Genomic DNA, 19,449 nt, shown 5'->3' with positions numbered 1-19,449 from the left:
CGGCTCGAACTAAAAACGAAATGACAAGGAGAGCAAGATAGGCAGTCCTTTTGAAGTCAGGTGGTTAAAATCTGTATGTGGTCATCTTGGTTCCTGGCAGCTGCTGCAAGTGGTCTGGCCAGAGGCAGGGGCCACAGAATTGGGTCACACCATATACTCCAGCTAGAAACAGTGAAAGACTATGGCCAAAGTCAAAAATAAGTAAAAAGAAATCGAAGGTAACCTAAATATATTTGCACCAGAGACCTTCATATACAGAGATTCATATCAGAGACAAGACCCACATGGGGCCTGCATTGCATATGATGGGCTCAGAGTTGGCTGCACCAAGGAGGAGAGAGCAAGATGGTTGGCATTGAGAGCAACCTGGAAAATATCAACAGGTAGTAAGTTACTACAAGTGTTACCACCAGAGATAAACTAATAGTGGAACTCTTAAAAGGGGAACACATCCATTAGAACTGAGAACCTGGAGATGCTATAGAGTAAAATCACATTAGAGTACTGGGAGTGACATAGGGCGTGGAAAGACAGGACTAGATATTCTGTGTAGTACATTGGATGACAGAAACATTCAAATTAGATAATGAAGAAAGGTTGCATACAGGTCGGCAAGGATGTGGCCAACCTCATCATTTAGAGTGATTGATTCAAGAGACAAGGCCAGGCTCATGGCTTCAATATGTGACAAGGAAGGACTACGATATGGAAAGCATGAAGTGTTACTTTTTTGCTTTGACACCGGAAACAGTGAGAAAGAGGAGGACTGTAAACAATGCATAGAAGTTCTTTAAACTGGGGAGAAAAGCGGGCCTAATTCATCCAGCAAACCCGAAAGACACTCACAATGGGGAGGAGTAAATTCACATATTGCAAGTTGCTTGGCTTTGCAAGTTCGCACACACCTAGAAATAAGGAGCGAGATTCTCCACATCAATAACAGACCAAACAAATTGTTACTTGTTTCTGTTTTCTATGTCTTTGCACAGTTGTTGAAAGAGCAGTATTTATGCATGATAGATACAGACATTTCTTTGGAATTATAATTGCCAGTTATTTCCTGTGTTCCTATGTTTTCTTAATTATTCATTATTCTGTAAAGTACCTTGTTAAAAACAAGGTAGGAAGTGCAGTGTTTTTTTTATATCTATATAGCGTGGAATATAGGGGGATTCACAAATCTCTTAAAAAGCCCTGAGCCACTTCATGTTGTAGGAAATCATATGGTGTTTAACAGATTCACACTACCATCACGAAGCGGCGGCTCCTCCTCTATGGCGGAGGCGCGTCTCCCCACCTGCCAGTAGCCCAAAAAATGTCAAATAAAACAATAATAAACCCTTGTTTATCATTGTTTTATTTTTGCTCTCAGAGTCGAGGCTTGGGGGCAGAAGCAGGGGGATGACAGGCTGGTGGAGGAGTGGTTGCATTGCTATTCAGTGCGCATGACGATCTGGCCAGCCGTCTCAAAATGGCCAGACCGTCATGCACACTGAAGCGCTCTCCAACCCAAGCTGCGTTGTCAGTTTGGAGAGAGCAGGCACAGGCTCCCAGCCTAACTGGGAGCGATAATCATCGGCGCTCAGGCCAATCCTGACGCTGCTTTCAGCAGCATAAGAGCAGCGTCAGGATTGGCCTCCGTGGACTCTGGGAAACTGTGCCTGCAGTGGAAAGGAGCGCGAATTGGTGATGTGACAGGTACGTAGTATTTTGCTTATTTTATTAGTCTCGGCATCTGTCTGTCTGTCCCCCCATTCCTCCCTGCCCCGCCACCCTATCGACACACTGGCCGCTACTACCAACACGGTTTTTCCACCATCTAGGCCAGGTCTACAAACCCGGAGAAGAAATGGCAGCAATCCTCTTACCAGTTGTTCTACCTGCCAGGGTAACATCTGGAAGCGTACATTGCCATGCGGCCAGGTTCCTGAGGAAAATAAAGGAATAAGAGAGCAAACAAAGTGTGTGCCTCCCACCTCATGTGAATCAGCCAGCTCAAAAAGTGATGCATGAAATGCTTGAATTAATCTGAATGGAATTATTGAATTAACCTATGCTACTGGTAATTACTATGGGTCACATTTCATTCCATCATTTTTAGCTTGTATGCGTCATTGAAGCCAGAGACCAGCCTATGCCTATCAGTCCCATCTCTGCCACACAGGGGCTTTGTCACTGAGACGCAGCTTGAGTCCTGCGGCAAGGTGAGCTCCAGGATCCACATCACAGCTCTGGCACCGGCTCCCCTTTCCCACTCCCCGGCCTTCTTCCTAGTCACCACATGCTACCTCTCGGGGCATACTGGTCTATGCTGGAGGGGGCAAATGCTCTGCCGCCCTCTCTCCACAATAGTTGCAATAATCATTTCCTTTACATCCTTGTTTGTGAGGAGTCTCACAAACCTATGAACCTAATCAATATCACCACAAGTTCTTCAGTTCAATGATATAGTTTGCCGGCTGAGTCTGTAATTACAGTTTCTCATTTAAAACAATTAAATGCCTGGCAAGAATGACGGAGTTGACGTGGACTTCCTCTCAGCTGTTAGGGTCTGTATTGTTAAATGTATCTGTACAACAATCAAATGAGTTCTGCTAAATCTACAATATGCCAAGTATCTGGACAAAGCAATCACTTTACTAGGAATTTATCTTCTGTTGGCTAATATTTTTAATGCATTTTGAAAGTACCTCCTAGCTCTTCTGCCTTGCATATAGGTAGATGCTGAAAGTGCTGATGTGCAGTGGGCGTCAGTGAAGTTAGGAACCTCTGCCATTAGATAATGTGCTTTTTTGAATGATGTGAAATGCTGATTATTGACAACTTCACCTCTGAACAGAGTCCCATCTCGTTGAATGCATCCTCCAAATGAGAGCTTTATTGGCAGGCTCAGATTACGTTTCTGCCTCTCTTTGAAAAACATGGACACTTCATTGACTTGTTTTAATTGTGTCCGATAATCTCGCTGCTCAGGATAGTGTTGTAGTAAAGTGTTGTGTGTGCACCGCACAACAGTAACTGCATCGGCCACTAATTTTCAACTTCAGACCTGCCTATTGGAACACCGAAATATGTAATCCTTGTATTCTCCAGCACAGTTTCGATTTAAAATGTGTGAAAAGAAACAAAGAAAGAAAATAAATAAATTGTGTTCACAAACTTTGTAAGGAAAAACAAGCTTTCTGTAGAGAAATTTCAATGGAGAGTGCATGATGCTATAACTATTGTGATAACAACTGCTATAAAGTCTCAGTGTACACATCATAATATGTCATTACAGTCAGGGGAAGACAATATATGTACCTTAAAGTATAACACAAACAGGAATGTCCTATCCCACAGCTATCAACTTTTAACATCGTTTTTCCACATTCAGTGGCCCAGCGTAAATTCCATAACATCTTTTCTTACATAAAAATGGTGCCCAGCGAACACCCCTTAAATCTAAATTTCTAACAGAAAAAAACTTAGCGACCCTCTAGGCAAACATCATCATTTTCACGGAAGATGTGTCATCTATCTTCATTGCACTACAAAACAAGCATTGGCATAGCCAATAGGTCTCGCCTTTGGTACCTTATAAGTGTTTAGCCATGCAACAGTTGCATAACTAAATACTTATAAGGGTCCAAAAGCGTGACCTATTGGCTATGCAAAGCGGCCGTGCGGCCCCAAAAGTGAAAGTGATCGCGATCACGCTCAAACATCAAAGCGGCCGTGCGGCCGCGAAAGTGAAAGTAATTGCGGTAAAGCGCAGGGCCCGCGCACATGCACTGTAGCTCTATGCTGGCCTGGTAGCACTTTTTGGAGCCCTCTCAATAAGTCTCGCCAGACCAGCGCATGCGCTGGGTCAGGCGAGACCTAAAAACTATAAAACATTCAATCTTAAGTTTCATACATTTTGCATATGTGATGTTGCAATATCGTAAGCAGTTCTTAATATTCTGAACAATGTTAAACTTGCATGGCAGGCCTTTCATCTTCTAGCTTCAGCCATTAAGGGTCTAACAGACATTAATTGCTTGACCGACCATGCTGTGGTAAGTAGAGTCCCAGATTGTAAAGGACTTTCCGCAGTTGGTATTCTGGGTCCTGTACATTGGCTATTCTGCAAGGAATCGGTCAGCACTTTGGGCCCTGCTCGCAAAAGCAAATTCAGTTGTAAACAAGTGCAAACTTTTTGGGGGTACATGGTAGGGGATAGCAGCACTTATATTTGAGGACCTGGAATTATTTTTCATCAATAGAATTTGACTCAACACAAGACACAGAAAAGTAGAAAAGGGAGACAGAAGGAGGAAGTGAAAGACAGGGAAACAGAGACAAAGGGAAAAAAATAATGTTAAAAAAAACTATTGCAGGAGTGAGAAAAAGAGAAGTGTAGGGGGTTGGTGGAAAGAAGAATGAGTGTGAATCAAAACTAGGCAGTCTTGGTCTTTGGCAACCCCAGCATGTGTCAGTCAGGGGCAGGGTCATAAGTAAAACTTTGAGACTCTCCAATTAATATTATTATTATTACAAATGTAGCACAGCTTGCACTGAAGACCATTTAATCTAGACCAACTGATCCAGAATGGACTTTCATTGAAATGCATTTGATTTAATGAATATTTTACCTTTCAACTGTGAAGAATTTATAAAGAATTCATTTTGTGCATGAAATTCGGGCGTTGTTAAAACGTTCATTGGTTGGAGTTTGTTGAATAGAACTGTCTTAGTCCTCACCCTATGCCACGACGCTCTATGGCACCGAATCAGCAACTACCTTGTGTGACAAAAATGAACTGAGCCCTAAAAACATAAGTCAACAAAGCAAATTAATTAAAGAAACGAAAAAAGATTCACGGATATTAATCCAGCAGAAATACTACTCATATTCACTATTTGACTAATCTATAGACTTTTTCATATTTGCTTCCCAATTATTAATACAATTTCCTAGTCCTAATGTCAGTCTTAAGTAAATTGTTCATGATATTGGTCTGAACTTTCAGTGTTTTATCTGGTATGAAAGTTCACTGGTTAATGCCACTTGTTTGAGCTTCAGGAGGTTGACTCAGCATTTCATATTTTAGAGGTCGATAAAATGAGTATTATATTTTCAGAAAATGAGCATCTGTTATTTGCAGTGCCCCAGATCAAAAAGGTTAAACATTCGGTGTAAGAAAGCATGTTAATATTATTGCTATTAATTAATGCAATCACTTTGCAACCAGCATAGCACCACCTTAATTTAAAGATCACCAGAGCTAACCTGCCCCTTGTTTATTGCGGTTAGCTCAAAGCTGATATCTTCAAGGAATGCGTGACGTATCTGTGTAGCAAATATGAGATAAAGATGGGTGTTTAGTACTCGTTATAGGTCCAAATGTGAGCAGTGCGGCCTCAGGTTGTACATATCAGTGAAAGCATCTCACATTGTCCACCAATGCCCCACAGAGAGCATCAGACCCGCTCTGGCAGGTGAACAGGCCATTCAGACTCAATGCTCTTTCCATCCTGTGCCTCTCAGTCTTACATGTTATGAAGGTGGATTTGAGGGAAATAATACACACACGTATTATTTTAAAATACATAGACAGAGAGTAGCTCAACAAATAGCAAGAGTTAAGGTGATGAGTTGCAACACAGTCTGTGGCTTGCAGAAACCGAAAAAGGTTCCAGTGATTATATTTAATAAATGTTTGTGCTTTTTACAAAATCTTTTTATCTGAAAGAAAAAAGTACAACAAACGTTATCAACAGGCGATAATTATTGCTGAGCGCACTTAGCGCTCGGATAATTATCGCCGGCTAGCGCCGATTTTTATCGCTGAGATACAGTGCTATTAGCAACGCTTATCTCATCGGCGATAAAAATCCTAGCGCTAACTGGCTAACGTGAGATTATCGCTGGAAACCCAGCGATAATCTCACGTTAGCTAGTTGATAGGGACTTACAAACTTAGCCAATATATCCACCTTCCATAGGATATCATGGCTAAATCAGTCCTGAAGCAGGTGTTAGGAAAGTAGCGATAACAGGTGTTATCGCTACTTTTCCTGACGCTATGCTTCATAGCGTGGGGCTTGATGATAGGAGAAATGTCGCTTAGCGACATTTCTCCTATCATGTCAGGTCAGGAATGCCCACTTTGCATCTCATTAGAGATGCAAAGCTGGGCGTTAGAAATCCCCACGCTAAAGCAAGGTATCACGCGTTAGCGGGACCTTGCTAATATAACGATAAATTTATCGCCGCTTTTCGGCCAATAACGGCAGCTAAAGCAGCGATAATTGTTTATCGCCTCGTTGTAAATATGCCCCTTAATGACTCATTTAGGTTGAGCGTCTCTCTATACTTACTATAATGTAGATAATAAGTATGACCCTGTTAGAAAAGAAAAAAAGGAGAGGTATTAGGAAAGGCTGTGGAAGGAAAAGATTAGAAGAGAACAGAGTGAAATAATATCTAACCGGTACATTGGCAAAATGTATTGATTATGTATCAAATTTCAGATTGTTGTGAAAGAATTATCAAGTTTCCCATGAAGTTACTTCTCATATCAAAGGTCAGCTTTGACAGAGGCCACAAGAGAAAAGGAGACAACAGAAAATGCAGTGAGGTCTTCAGTGGCGCAAATTTGGCAGCCTATTATAGGAGGTAGTGCTTGATGCTCTATTGATGAATTGTCTTTCTGGAGGTTCTTTGGTATGGTTGCATCCATTTTTCTTGACCTACCAATAGCAGCCTCTTATATGGAGTGGTTGACAAGACAGCACCTATGATAGACCTTGATTGGTCAATGGGAATGTGGGCGGTGCTTTTTGTAAACCTTTAAACATGGTTGTTCTACGTTAAGCAAGTACCTATTTGTTGATATGCCAATTGTAAATGAAACCCCTATAAGCAGTCATAATGCTTTCACAGCACGCTTATGGCACATTGCACCAATTTAAAAAAAAATAATAAAAGGATGTTTCACACCCTCATATCTTAATCTCTTGTCTTTTGAAGGTTGCTTTCCACATACAGCCGTACAAGGGGCGCAATGAAAACACTGTGCACGATAACATCAAGTACATCATTGATAAGTAAGTCTTCTGGTAAATAATCAATATTGTGTCTTAATGAGAATGCTATCTGAATCTTCACTTTTGGTCTATAATTCATATTTCCATCTAAATGGTGACATACATTGTAAATAAAAATTGATATGACATAGCTTGCTGTTAATAATTTATTTTGTACTCCTGCTACAAATCCAAATCTAATGCAGTCTGGCATATTTCTAACTTTTCCTCAGCATTTCCCCTAGCAAAAATTGAAACAGGAAGGGACATTAAAGAAGGGTAGGAAGTTCAGACTGCAATTCAATTGAAATAGCAAAGGTGCAAATTAAAAAAAAATACTTTTATTTTACTTAAGGCCTACAAACTACTGACCCCTTCCACGTTGTACCTTCACAGCTGAATTTAAAAATGCTTAAAAATGAATCATACCATGTATGGTGTTTCTCTTTTACACTTCTTTGTCTCCAGTCTAATAGTGTGCTGGCTGTGGATGTGCCGAGATCTCCCTTGGATGGTTGGTGAGCTTGTCCATTATCTAGATGAGGCTGCATGATGTGATGTCTTTGTAAATAATGCAGCTGGTTTTGAAGAAGGTGCAGTGGGGTTTCATAGGGATGGGTTGATATGATCATATTTCTTTTGGCCCCAGATGCTGTGGATGTAGGATGCTCTTAAGCAGGGACACTGCGAGGTCTGGGAGACCATGGGTTGTGGTGTTTCAACCATACAGATGCAAAAGTAAGAGAGGAGTTCTGAAGTTGCTTTCTGGGAGGATTGGTTTCACTTTCTTCAGTGGAGCTATCTGGTACAACAAGGTGGTCTTTATTGTCTTGGCAAAGTGTTCTTTGAGACTGAGGTTGGTGTCCAGGACACCAATTCGAGTGACAGTGGGTGTATGTTGGGTTTTGAAACCATCAAGGTGCATGTTATTGAGCCAGGTTTTTAATATTGCTTTTTTGTTTTTCTTGACAAATAATGGGAATTCTGTCTTGATAAGCCTGATGTTCAGGTAGGTGCTGGGCACCCCTGTCTAGATGAGGTGCAGACAGTGTTTGAGGCATTGGATGTCTAGGGCAGACAAGACTTTCAAGAAGAGTTGTGTATCATCAGCATATTGATGAATTTTGATGCTGTCATGGGTGAATAGTGCCCCAGAGCCTCCATGTAGAGGCTGAAGATGATAAGACACTTTTAAACACAGGGGAACTCCGCAGGTGATAGGGATCTTCTGGCACCCGAAGGTGTCCTTGTGAATGAGCGAGTGTCATTTGGAAAGGTAGGAGGAGAACCATCGAAGGGTGTTTCTAGTAAAGCCCGTTCAAGATTTCAGATTTCAGGGTGCGGACGATTTTGACAGTGTTGAAGGCAGCTGAGAGGTCAGCAACATCAAGAGAATAGTCCTCTTCATCTGTGGACAGAGGACATCATCTACGAGGTATCAGATAGCTGTTTCCATGCTGCAGTATGATCTTTGTGCAGGAGATGGTTGGCATGGATGTGATATTGGAGTTGAGCATAAACTGTGATTTTGATGAGTTTGACAAAGAAGAGTAGGCAAGTGATAAGTGATACTTTATGAAGTCATTACGGTCTTTTGTAGGTTTCTTTAGACGTGGGAGAATCTGGCCCATCTTGGGAGCTTCAGAGAAGATGCATTGAGTGAGGGTGGCATTGACAGTGGAGAGCAGTAGTGAGAGAGCTTTTCCAGAGATATTAGGTACATGTGAGACATATTCTTCATAGAAGGTGGCATTGAGGGGATTGAGTATGTTGGAAAGATCTACAAGATATTGGCCATAGAAGGATAATGATTTCACAATGCTACAGTTCGAGGTGGGTCTCAAAGTATAAGCAGCTTTGGTGTTGTCAATGTCCTGTTGGGTCTTCTCTATTTTGTCACTGAAGAGGAGGTTCATAACATTGCACTTGCCTGTTGTGTGTAGGATAGGAGGGCCAGGCAGGTGGTTTATGTTGTGCTTGGTTGTCTTGAAGAGCATTTTGCTTTTGTTAGCAGCTTAATTGATGGTGTTGGTATTATACTTTGCTTTGGCTGATTTGATTTGTTGTCTGTGTGTTGCACGACAGAACCTGAGTAGTATGAAGACTTTGGGGGTTCTGCATTTCGTCAATTTTCTTTCCTTTCTGGGCATGGAGGATTTTTTGTTGACATGGTCTTTGAAGTTCTTGAGTGCTGAAGGTTTCGCCTACGAATTGCATATTTAAGATGAAGCTTTGGTGGTTTGCACAAGGTTGTTGGTGATGTAGACAAGATGAGGTTGAGGTTGTTGATTTGCAGTGTATTGGTAGGTTTACATGCTGTACCACTTTGAGTAGGGTGTCTTGTGTTTTTTGTGCGTCTGGGAGGCTGATATTACTTAGAGGGGCTGTGTTGGCATGCTGGATGGATGAGATGGTGAGAGGATCTGAGAATTTGTCAATTAAGTCTTTTTTCTGCCCTAGCAGCCTGTAGATTATATTGAAGTTTGCGGATTGAGTTGAAAAGAGAGGAAGCTGCATTTGAGGAGCTCCATGGAGTCGAGTCTCACTTGATTAGGGTGCAAGAACAGAACTTATGGATGACAGCGAGGCCTCTTTCTCTTTTACATGTGTGTTTCACACAATGGTTGCCTGTGGGAACTTTGATGTCTAGGATGTGTGAGAATATGAGAGTAAAAGCTGTTTCTATGATGAAGAGTGCTTCAAATTTGTGATAGGTGATGAGGTGTATGATATCGTGGAGGTTTGCATCACTTTTGTGAAGCAAACCCGGTGCAAAATGTTTGTAAATATGTCCCCCCATTTCAAAAGAGGTGAAACGGAACCCATATTGATCCTATTTTTGTAATGGTAAATGGTAATTTGGTGGGTGGGTGTTAAAGATGTCCGTAGCATGCAGGATGAAATCAATCAATACTTGATTCATGTAGAAATATTCACTCATGAGAGAGCAAGAAAACCTTGCACGAAGGTAGCGCACAAAGAAATATCGAGCACCTGTAACGTTAGGATAAAGTTAAAAGGGAACAGTTTAGATTTAAACAATTAATACCCAAAGGTAAAAGATAAATAGTGTATTCAAAGAAACAGCAGGAGGAACTAGTGTTTATCACTGTATTGTAAAGAAAGATACCCATTAAAGCAGTGTAAATCGTTCCACAAGGTTTCACAGCCTGCCGTCAAGTTCAGTATGCCAGCAAACTCTCCCACACTTTCTACAAGCATAACCACACAGCCTGCAAGTGTTGCCACCTGCAGTGCATTGACTTTTTGAGCCCAAGGCAAAATAATATTTTAGCATCTAGTACCTTATTTTCTTCTAGGAACAAGGTATTATTTAGCACATTTGCTGTAATTTAGCACCACCCTATGCTAATTTATGGTATTGCAGCGAGACAGCTGCCTACGGTGGTCTTAATGTAGTACCAAGCCACTCTACCACAGTGTCTACTACCTTTTATTTACTACCTGTAATGTTTCACATACTTCCTGCAAAACGAAAAGTCCAATTGTGTCTCCAAGCTTCCACACTACATACATACTTTCTAAACTGCACGTGAGATCCCCGCACTGTATGTAAGCCTCTCACACTGTCTGCGAGCTATCTACACTTCATGAAATCCTTACACAGTGCCTGTGGGCTCCATACCTCCTGCAAGCTTCCACTCCATCTTCAAGTTTCACCACCTTTCCTGCAAATCACTTGTACTATAATGACGACTCCTCACAGCTTATGTGCCCACCCTGTAACCTTCATTCAACCCATGGCTGCAAGCTACAAAAAACTACCTCGACAACTCTCTTCTCTTCCCGTAGTATTCCAGCAATGCCAGAGGCTTCCCTACCTACCTACAAGCTTCCTTGTGCTGCTAGCAAGATGCCAAACTCTTCTTGTAATATTACCCTCACCGACTGGAGCAGTGATACTCAAAGTATGGCCCAGGGGCCACCTCCGGCTCTACTAACCTTCACATGCGGCCCCCGGTTGACAGCAGCACTGGGCTGCTGTTTACTTCAGAGAGAACTGACATTCAGAAAGATGTTAAATAAATGGGGACGCTTTAATTTACAAGCTAGCTCAAGTAAAGGAAAAGAAGCAAATAAAGTATCCTGCATCAGTTAACCACCCACAAAGCCCCACTTGCATCCTGCTAGCATCAATGCGGCCTTTGGGCTCACCACAGACCATACTTTATGGTCCCTGGGAAAATGTTTGTGAGTATCTGTGGCCTGGAGGATCCCCCACTTCATCAGCATGCATCACTACATTTGTGTCTGCAGGTTTTCACACACTGCCTGCATACCTGAGGCTGCCCCACACTATTTGCAATTTGTACGTTTAAGGTTTCTGTAAGTTAGTGTAAAATAAGATGCCATTAAACAATCAATCTAACAATAAACACATATATAGTTATCTATATATCTATATCTAGATAGATAGATAGATAGATAGATAGATAGATAGATAGATAGATAGATAGATAGATAGATAGATAGATCTTTTCTGCAGGGTTCCCTGTTTTGCCAATGAACTTTCCTAGACTTTCTACCTCCCTTTCACTCTCTTGAGTGCCTGTAATGGATAAACAGAACTACTTGATTAATGTGGCAGTGGAGGGCCACATTTTGCAGCAGTGTTGACTAAACTCTGCCACTTTTGAATACTCGGACAACCCTCTGTAAGAACTGCTGTCTGTGGTGTGACATGAATTTTCATGAATAATGATACCAAACATTTTCAATATAAAGATGGAATCGTCATATCTCCTTTCTGAAATAAAATTTAAATATGTCAGGATTAATCTCAAGTTGCAGGCGAACACCCTTCCGCAGTCAATCACATGGGGGCATCAATCCTGCCTGGTCTAAGGTTTCATCTTATTAGTGCTGTTTTAATACCTTACTAATTCATTCAACAATGGAAAGGTAGCAGTAACATGTTCATTTTTGGAAGGAGTCTGACACTGTACTGCACCACATATGGCACTTTTTTAGTAACTTTTCATCCATTTGAGCTAGAAACTAATGTTTTGTTGTAGAAATCTGCAAAACATGTTGATAAAGATGGAATATGTGGCAAGTGTGCTAAATCTATAACTGCAGAAAATGCAACAGGCACGCAATCTCGTTTTTCCATTGGCCCTGCTATATCCGTACTATACATAAGCTTCCAAAAACTGCTTGCAAGCTTCTCCAACCTACCAGAAATTATCTACGACTACTTCCTACTTGCAGGATCCACCACATTGCCTACAGACTCACCACACTTCCTGAAATTACACATACATTGCTTGAAGATTTCCTCGCTCTAGCTAATAGCGCAAGTTAAACCTTCACGTTGACTTCATTCCTTTATGTGCCTTGAAGACTGCGGTCAAAGATGCTACTGAGTAGCCCTACCTTTCATTAAATGTGACTATAAGGCGTTTGTGCTGATAAGATAATTTGATCAGTTTATGCATTGAATTTAACTCCGGGGGGCCCTAAAGTTTTATCGACATACGGTTGGTTTTATTATTTTTCCAATTGCAATCATGTTATGGCCGTGAAGTATATTGAAAGTATTCAGTATAAAAATTTGTAATGGTTATGAAGTATATTAGTACTGTTCTGCACACTGGGATAAAATCTGAGCCTTACATGAATGGCTCTCTTTATTTATAAATGAATTTAGTGTCAAATGTTTACATTTTATTTTTTTTATGTGCCTTTGTACTTTTATGATCTGTATTTTAAATGGATCGAATAAAGAAATTGATGATGATGATGAGTTAAAACTGCAATGCCATTCTTTAGTTCTTTGTATGAAGTGACCAAGACCCACTGTGAGGATTGGGTAAGATCCCCGACACATTTCCTGTAGGCCGCCAAGCAAGCGACCAGATGAGGTGTTCATTTGATCACTAGCACCCTGAATCAATGCGGCATCAATCAACTATAACTGAAAGTCCATCCTGCGCTGTCCTAAACATTTGGGTCTCAAGTTCCACCCAACAAGCTACAGAACTGTCCACAATAACGACTTCACAAGAATCCGCAGTGGAAGCCATTATGCCCCTAATGAAAAAGGCGACCACCCATGCAGAATAATATCCTGCTGTCTATGTGGCTTGGTTAATGGGCCCTGTCCGCCTGCAATTAAAACCGCTGGACTCCTATCCAGACATGGTATTTAACAGCTACTGCTGTGAATTGTTCATTGACCTTGACTGACTACTCTATTTATTCCCGCGGCGGTGTCTCCATTGATTTAGTATTCAAATTAATTACAGTGCACAGAAATACCAAATGAGGGGTTAGCTATAGTTCTTTTGCTTCTCCCTAGTAATTGCCCTGTCGCTATCAAATCCCATTTCCACGGAGCCTGAGTCCTAAATGATGTTGCGACACGACGTAGATGCGCATAGTGCTCTCTGGGCGAAGGATCTTCATCCAACACAGGCTCTGAATGCATTGATCAGCACAAGAAATCTGTTAGAAGCACAGGAATCCCATTCTGACCTGAAGAAAATGGAAATTGACCACTATTGGAAATGTGAAAAATATTTGTCTTAGCAAAGTGAGGAAGTTAAGCACAACACACACGATTTTAGGAGGCACAGTTACTTCATTAGAGAGAACAGATCTGTGGTTAATTCGCACCTCATAACAACTTCGAGAATCATTACCAATTATGGAAAAGGGAGGGATGAGCAAAGATGCAACTCTTGTCTTACAAAATTGACAAATGCCTGATGCAGCCTGTGCAAATTTCATTGGGGTTGCAGGCATTTGGCTTGGGAATTTCTATGCAAAATAAATAATTTTATAACAATGTTTGTACTCTTCTATCCTTGTTTTCCATGAAAAAATTATTTTGGTGATGGATCTGTCTTGAAAAAAGCAGTGTTCTTCCCAACACTGCAATTCTGCCTAGAAAAAAGCTGAATATTATATAACGTTGCAGAGGAATAATTCAACATGAATTTTCCAGGGCAGATTATAATTCAGATAATCAAGTAGTGTGAATCATGCTCATCAGGTCACCTTGGACTTTGGATGGATTCTGTTAGCATTAAACTGCCTAGAAATGGTAAATGCTGAAAAAAACGTTTTGGAGAAGTCGAAGAAAAAACATAAAACTGTGTAAACTTTAGAATTCTGAATCTTTGCAAAACTTCGAGGGTTGTTAAATGGTAGCGGCAGTTTCAGTCGATAACCTTCCAAGTATTTGCCCGGCGATAATCGCCTCTCATACCACTCGATAATTTACCAATAAAAGAGGCAGGCGCCGGAGACTGGAAGGCAGGAAACAAGGTTTTATTCCGTCGGAGCAGAACACATCAGATCAGACAGCAAGGTATCGTCACGAGGTGCTCTAACCGCATCTCTGAGACCTGGTCTCTTATACACTGGTTTATTGCTTTATTACACATAGTACATTCTTGAGATTCTTTTGAAGTACGGGGGAATATCCCCTGGAGCCCCGGTTCAGATCCGATCCCACACATAGATACAGTAGAAGTTCCCACCCTACCCGCAGTGGGAGATGGCTATCGCGCAGCAGGGAATTCCGCTAATTCCCGGGGTGTGTGCAACTGGCCGGGTCTCAGGGGGTAGGGGCTTTGATCTACTGTAATCCCTTTGATGTGGGGTGTTTCCCTTACAGTAGGGGCAGTAAACTGCATCCGCAGGGCTAGGTGATGGCCTGGGACCAGTTCAGACAATGGGGCGCAGAGAAAGGGGGTTATCAAAGGAGAGGCATGACCATGTATGGGTTGTCGGTTGGAAGTGGTTCCGTAGCAGGGTCGCGCAGAAGGAGAGGGTTTATGGCCTGTATGAGAGAGCGGGGGTGGCCGGCGCGCGGGGGATGCTTGCAGCGCCAAGGGAAAACGCTGGCGGTCGAGAGTGAGCGGAGAGAGCGGGGTGCCTAAAATGGCGGCCGTGCATTCGTTGCGCGTGGTGCTGGGAAGGGGCAAGATGGCGCAGATAATGTTCAGTTTGCGAGCTAAATTTCCACAGTCCTCCCTTTTAACATATCTCGCCAGCTTGTCCGGCCAATATTCGCCTTTGTTAGCCTTTCAGTTACAGTATCGTCAATGTTCGTCACACATTTAAAGATACAGAGTCTTTAGGGTAGGCAGGAGTAATCTGACACATTTGTACATTGTCTCATACAGTTTGATGAAGCAGGCGAGGAGGAAGTACATTCAAAGTTACAGTATAGTTGTGTATATGGCTGGTGTTGTATGAAGGTTACTATACAAAGTTACATTTTCTTAACTTCTCAGTGTACAGTCGGAAGTGATTGATGCAACATCATGAAAACTTGATAAGAAGATAGTTAATATAATAAGGTGGTTGGGAGAGGATTTTCAACTTTGACATGGGTTCTTCTTTCCAGTGTCCTTGTTTATAAAGAGCTATCACTGGTAAGCTCTCATTGTTGTTCTTCTTTCGTTGGCACTGTTGAGCACCGGCGGTGGAACTAAGGTCCAGCTCAAATCCGATTTCTTCACGTTGCAGGGTGTGACCACTCACTGTTCTTTGATCACAGTCCTGTTCCTTAACACAGTTCACCACAGGTACTTTTGAGACAGGGTGCCGGCCTTTTGTTCCTCGGTAGTAGGTCAAAGTCATAGTCCAAATGAAAGAGGAAGAGAGAATGGGGTGGCATGGGATCAGATCAAAAATGCGGACCAAGGAGAGCAGAATCTTTTCAGCACTGGGCCCATCAATCGGGCCCGACGGGTTAAGACTTCAGGCACGCTGGTCAGTGAGCAGGGGCCTCGATGTAGCCCTTCGCGCTCATCGTTCTGATAATGGTGCCTCGTCTCACGCTCTTGTTGCTTCGTCGCTTCCCCCTTGGTCGATGTCATAGATGTTTTATGATCCGCAGCCAGACTGTGCGTCACATCCGACCCCTCTCTTCCGATGGCTGCAGGTTATCCTTGAATAGGTTATAAGAAACGAAAGTCTTAGAGATCTTGGCAGGGAAGACATTTACATACTTCATTCTCTCTCCCAACCACCGAGTAGTTGCGGAAATGCTCTTATCTGTTACTATATGATTGGTGTCTATTAACTCTGATGTTAAGGTGCGTGTTACTAATCTATTAATTACTGCTGTGGTGCAGGGTTCTGTGGGTGTCCCTGTCCATCGTCTGGCCTTCTAGGTGTCAGTTTCTGCGCCCTATAATGCAAGGTTTGGTAATACCTGTAAGTGCGAGGTGCTATGGTCATGCGTTCACGAGCATCCTTTTCATACAGTAGGTGACCCTTTATCAGTTTAAAACAGGGGCCATCAGCTGTTTTGTTCGGGATACTTCTGAGACGGCTAGTATAGGGCTGGAGTTATCTTTGGGAGAACAGGGTGCTTTAGACATTTTATTCCGGGCCAATTGGTCAGGGGTAATTCTGGGTGGTGGAGATGGTGTCCGTTAAGAACAAAAACCACTGACATATAGTCCCCGTGTTGTGGGTCAGATTGGGAGACATCAGTCGTCTTACCTGTCCTTTCCTTCTCAGCCGATTTAATGTTTGTAAAAAGGAGAGGTAGTAACGTGGTAAAGTATGGTCGTTTTTGTTTCTATCAATTTGTTCGAACACCACTGTGTTCAGGCCAATTATACACTTACCAAAGAGGTGTATGTCGTTAATTTATTCAAGAAGAAAGAGGGCAAGAAAGAGCCTTTTGCGAGGGAGGGGAGAGAGAGAGAGAGAGAGAGAGAGAGAGAGAGAGAGAGAGAGAGAGAGAGAGAGAGAGAGAGAGAGAGAGAGATAATAGGTCACTTGGTGCACACACAACATGGAGTAGCATGGGTCTGTTCCATGTAAGAAAACACAAGCGGGGAAAAGACATAAATTCGATGATCACGTACACACAAATGTTGGATAGGGTGTGACAGTACATGCATCAAGACGGGGACTCAGGGCTGCGTTGAGCACGGGGACCTTCTCCTTTCCTGTCCTCCATTCCTATGCAATGCTGCGTACCTTTAGTATTTTGGTAGTTTATCTTATGGGTTGTCTGACCCTTTATTCTCCTCCCTTTGATCGGTGGACGAGTACTTCAATCATACAATGACGCTCTCTTCAAGTGACCCAAACATGAAATGCATACACATTCATATCGTATAGTCGTAGTACACACGCACAATCACGTCATACAGTTTTCCATGTTCCCAATGATGATCTGTAATTTTTCGCACTATCTCGCAACATTTGTCTATGTTTTCCCTGATATTGAACTTGGTGCGGTCCACGTCCACTCCACTCTTCAGTCGGAACTTCGTCGTGACCTATAGAGGGGAAATAAGAGGGGAGGGGAGGTGCAGTATTCAAAATACCCCAGCGCGCGCAGACACGAAAGGTTCTACCTACCATGTACCAGGCTAGCCGCAGGGTTGGGTAATACCACGGACCCATTATTCTTTAGTTTGAGGCAAAGATGCTCTAGTTCATTCATCTCCTAAATTCGCGTTCCCTGGTCGTGCATGTATTTCTCAATTGGTCGTGTATTATGGTGCAGGATACCATACCTTGCATGCGATATATACCTTAAGTTATAGTTCATTATTGATTTGACAATTCTTGGAAAAAGGGCAGGCGTGATGGGTACAAATTCCGTTAAACAAAAAGATTTTTAGGCAAATTGTGTCTGTATTATCTGTATGCCTTCGCTTAGGAGTAACAATCATCTATTGAAAAGAAAAAACCTTCAACAACCTAGATGATTAGTCATGACACTGATTTCGTAATTCCTTTTTAAGAAGCCCTTTATTTAAAACAATGTCAGTATGGAAATACGGGCCTACAGCCGCCATAGACCGGCCACGGTGTGAGAGGCGTCGAGCAACATGAGCAACACTAGATTAACATAAAAAATCGGTTCCCCCCTTTCCCCCACCATCATGTGTGAAAGCATCGCATACATATATATATGTCTTTTTAACACAAATGTCACGTGGCTGGAACGCCACAAGGAGTTATAGGCCACTCCTACATCAGCGCCATCTTGGGGCGGGGTCGGGCCAGTGCACAGTCTAAGTCTTTCCATGAATTAGCAGTTGAACCAGAATTCCTTTCGGTAGTTCGAGAACTTTCGTTAGCGTCAACTTTGCGTCACTGCAACCTTGTAGCAATGCCACGGTTTGTTCTTAGGGCGGGGCAGCAGGCGGGTTCTTCCGCCGACGCTTTACTGTCTCCCTGTATCAAGCGGAGGCAAGGTGGCTGCCGCCCGGGGGGCAAAAAAGGGCAATGGTGGTGGTTCTGTCCTTACCGGAAGTCCGCAGGAGTCGAACGTCAAATGACTCCAACCAATTCTGCAAGGCTGAGGGGAGCGTTCTGTCAAGGGTGGGGCCCATGCCCTAGCAAACAAGCTTTCGAGTCCAGAATTGTCTCACGGTGGGCCAGGCCTGGAACCGGAGGGGTCGACCGCCGGAGTTCAAGGGCAGCAGTAGCGGCAGCTCTTCGGTACAGTCACCGGAGAGGAGCCAGCAGCAGTAACAGCAGCAGTTCGGGTGGTGCTGCCACCGGAGTGGCATCAGTTGCAGCGACAACAGCAGTCCGGAGGACATCATCATCGGAGTGGGCCCCTACTTTCTTGGCTGCGGGGGCCCACTCCCCGCGTCGGGTGCTAGCGGCAGTCCTGGTGAACCCTGTCCTTGGGTGGTTGCCTGGTGGCCGCGTGCAGGGGTGCCGGCTCAGCCGAACGGCGGATGAAGTGGCAGGGCGCAACCCAGCTGGCCGACGTGTGAAAGACCTGGTTGGGGTGCCCTCATCTGATGGCGAGCCTCCACCTGGGGAGGTGGGGGAGGTCCGTCCGCGTCGCCTCCCCCCGCCAGGGCACCCTCCGTTATTGAAGGAAGAAGTGACTGGGAAGACCCGCACAGCGTGCCAGGGTGAAATTCAGCAGGCCGATGAAAAAGATGGCTGGGTGCAGCTTAGCTGGCCGGAGAGTTAAAGGCGGTTGGGGTGCCTGGCAAGCCTCCACCTGGGGAGGTGGGGGAGGTCCGTCCGCGTCGCCTCCCCCCGCCAGGGCAGCAGCCATAATTGAAGAAAGAAAGAAAACGGGAAGGTCCGCACAGCGTGGCGGGCTCCGCCTCGGTGTTGCCAGAACTTCGGCGCTTCGCATAGCCTCCGGCCTATTCGCACAATCGCTCGCCACTGATGTCAATGGATTTTTGCATGGTTTTTATAGCCCAAAGTCAACTAAGAGGGACCGCCCAAAACAGGCCAATGTTGCAATTTCGAGGAAGGAGAGGCGAGGACGGTGTCACGTGGACGTTAAGGCTTTGGGATGGAGGTTGCAACAGACTGTTATGTAAATAGTTGTTTAAAAACGTTTTTTATCCTGTTCATTTTGCCGGAATGTTGTTATACTTGTAATTTATTAAAAATGTTTGACCATACTATTTT

General features: G+C 43.4%; 1 protein-coding gene across 1 annotated transcript in view; it reads left to right on the top strand.

Moving 5' to 3' along the window:
• The window catches only part of MANEAL (mannosidase endo-alpha like), a 205,308-nt gene that overhangs the window by 151,787 nt on the left and 34,072 nt on the right, over positions 1-19,449 (top strand). Inside the window, exon 4 of the mRNA XM_085647889.1 lies at positions 6,998-7,074. Within this exon, the coding sequence (XP_085504015.1) occupies positions 6,998-7,074 (77 nt within the window). The remainder of the gene's footprint in view (positions 1-6,997; positions 7,075-19,449) is intronic.

This window comes from Triturus cristatus, chromosome 3_2, assembly GCF_964204655.1.
Source record: "Triturus cristatus chromosome 3_2, aTriCri1.1, whole genome shotgun sequence".
In the NCBI taxonomy this organism is placed as follows: Eukaryota; Metazoa; Chordata; class Amphibia; order Caudata; family Salamandridae; genus Triturus; species Triturus cristatus.
Note: the sequence above shows the minus strand (reverse complement) of the source record. Positions and strands in the feature narration are given on the sequence as shown.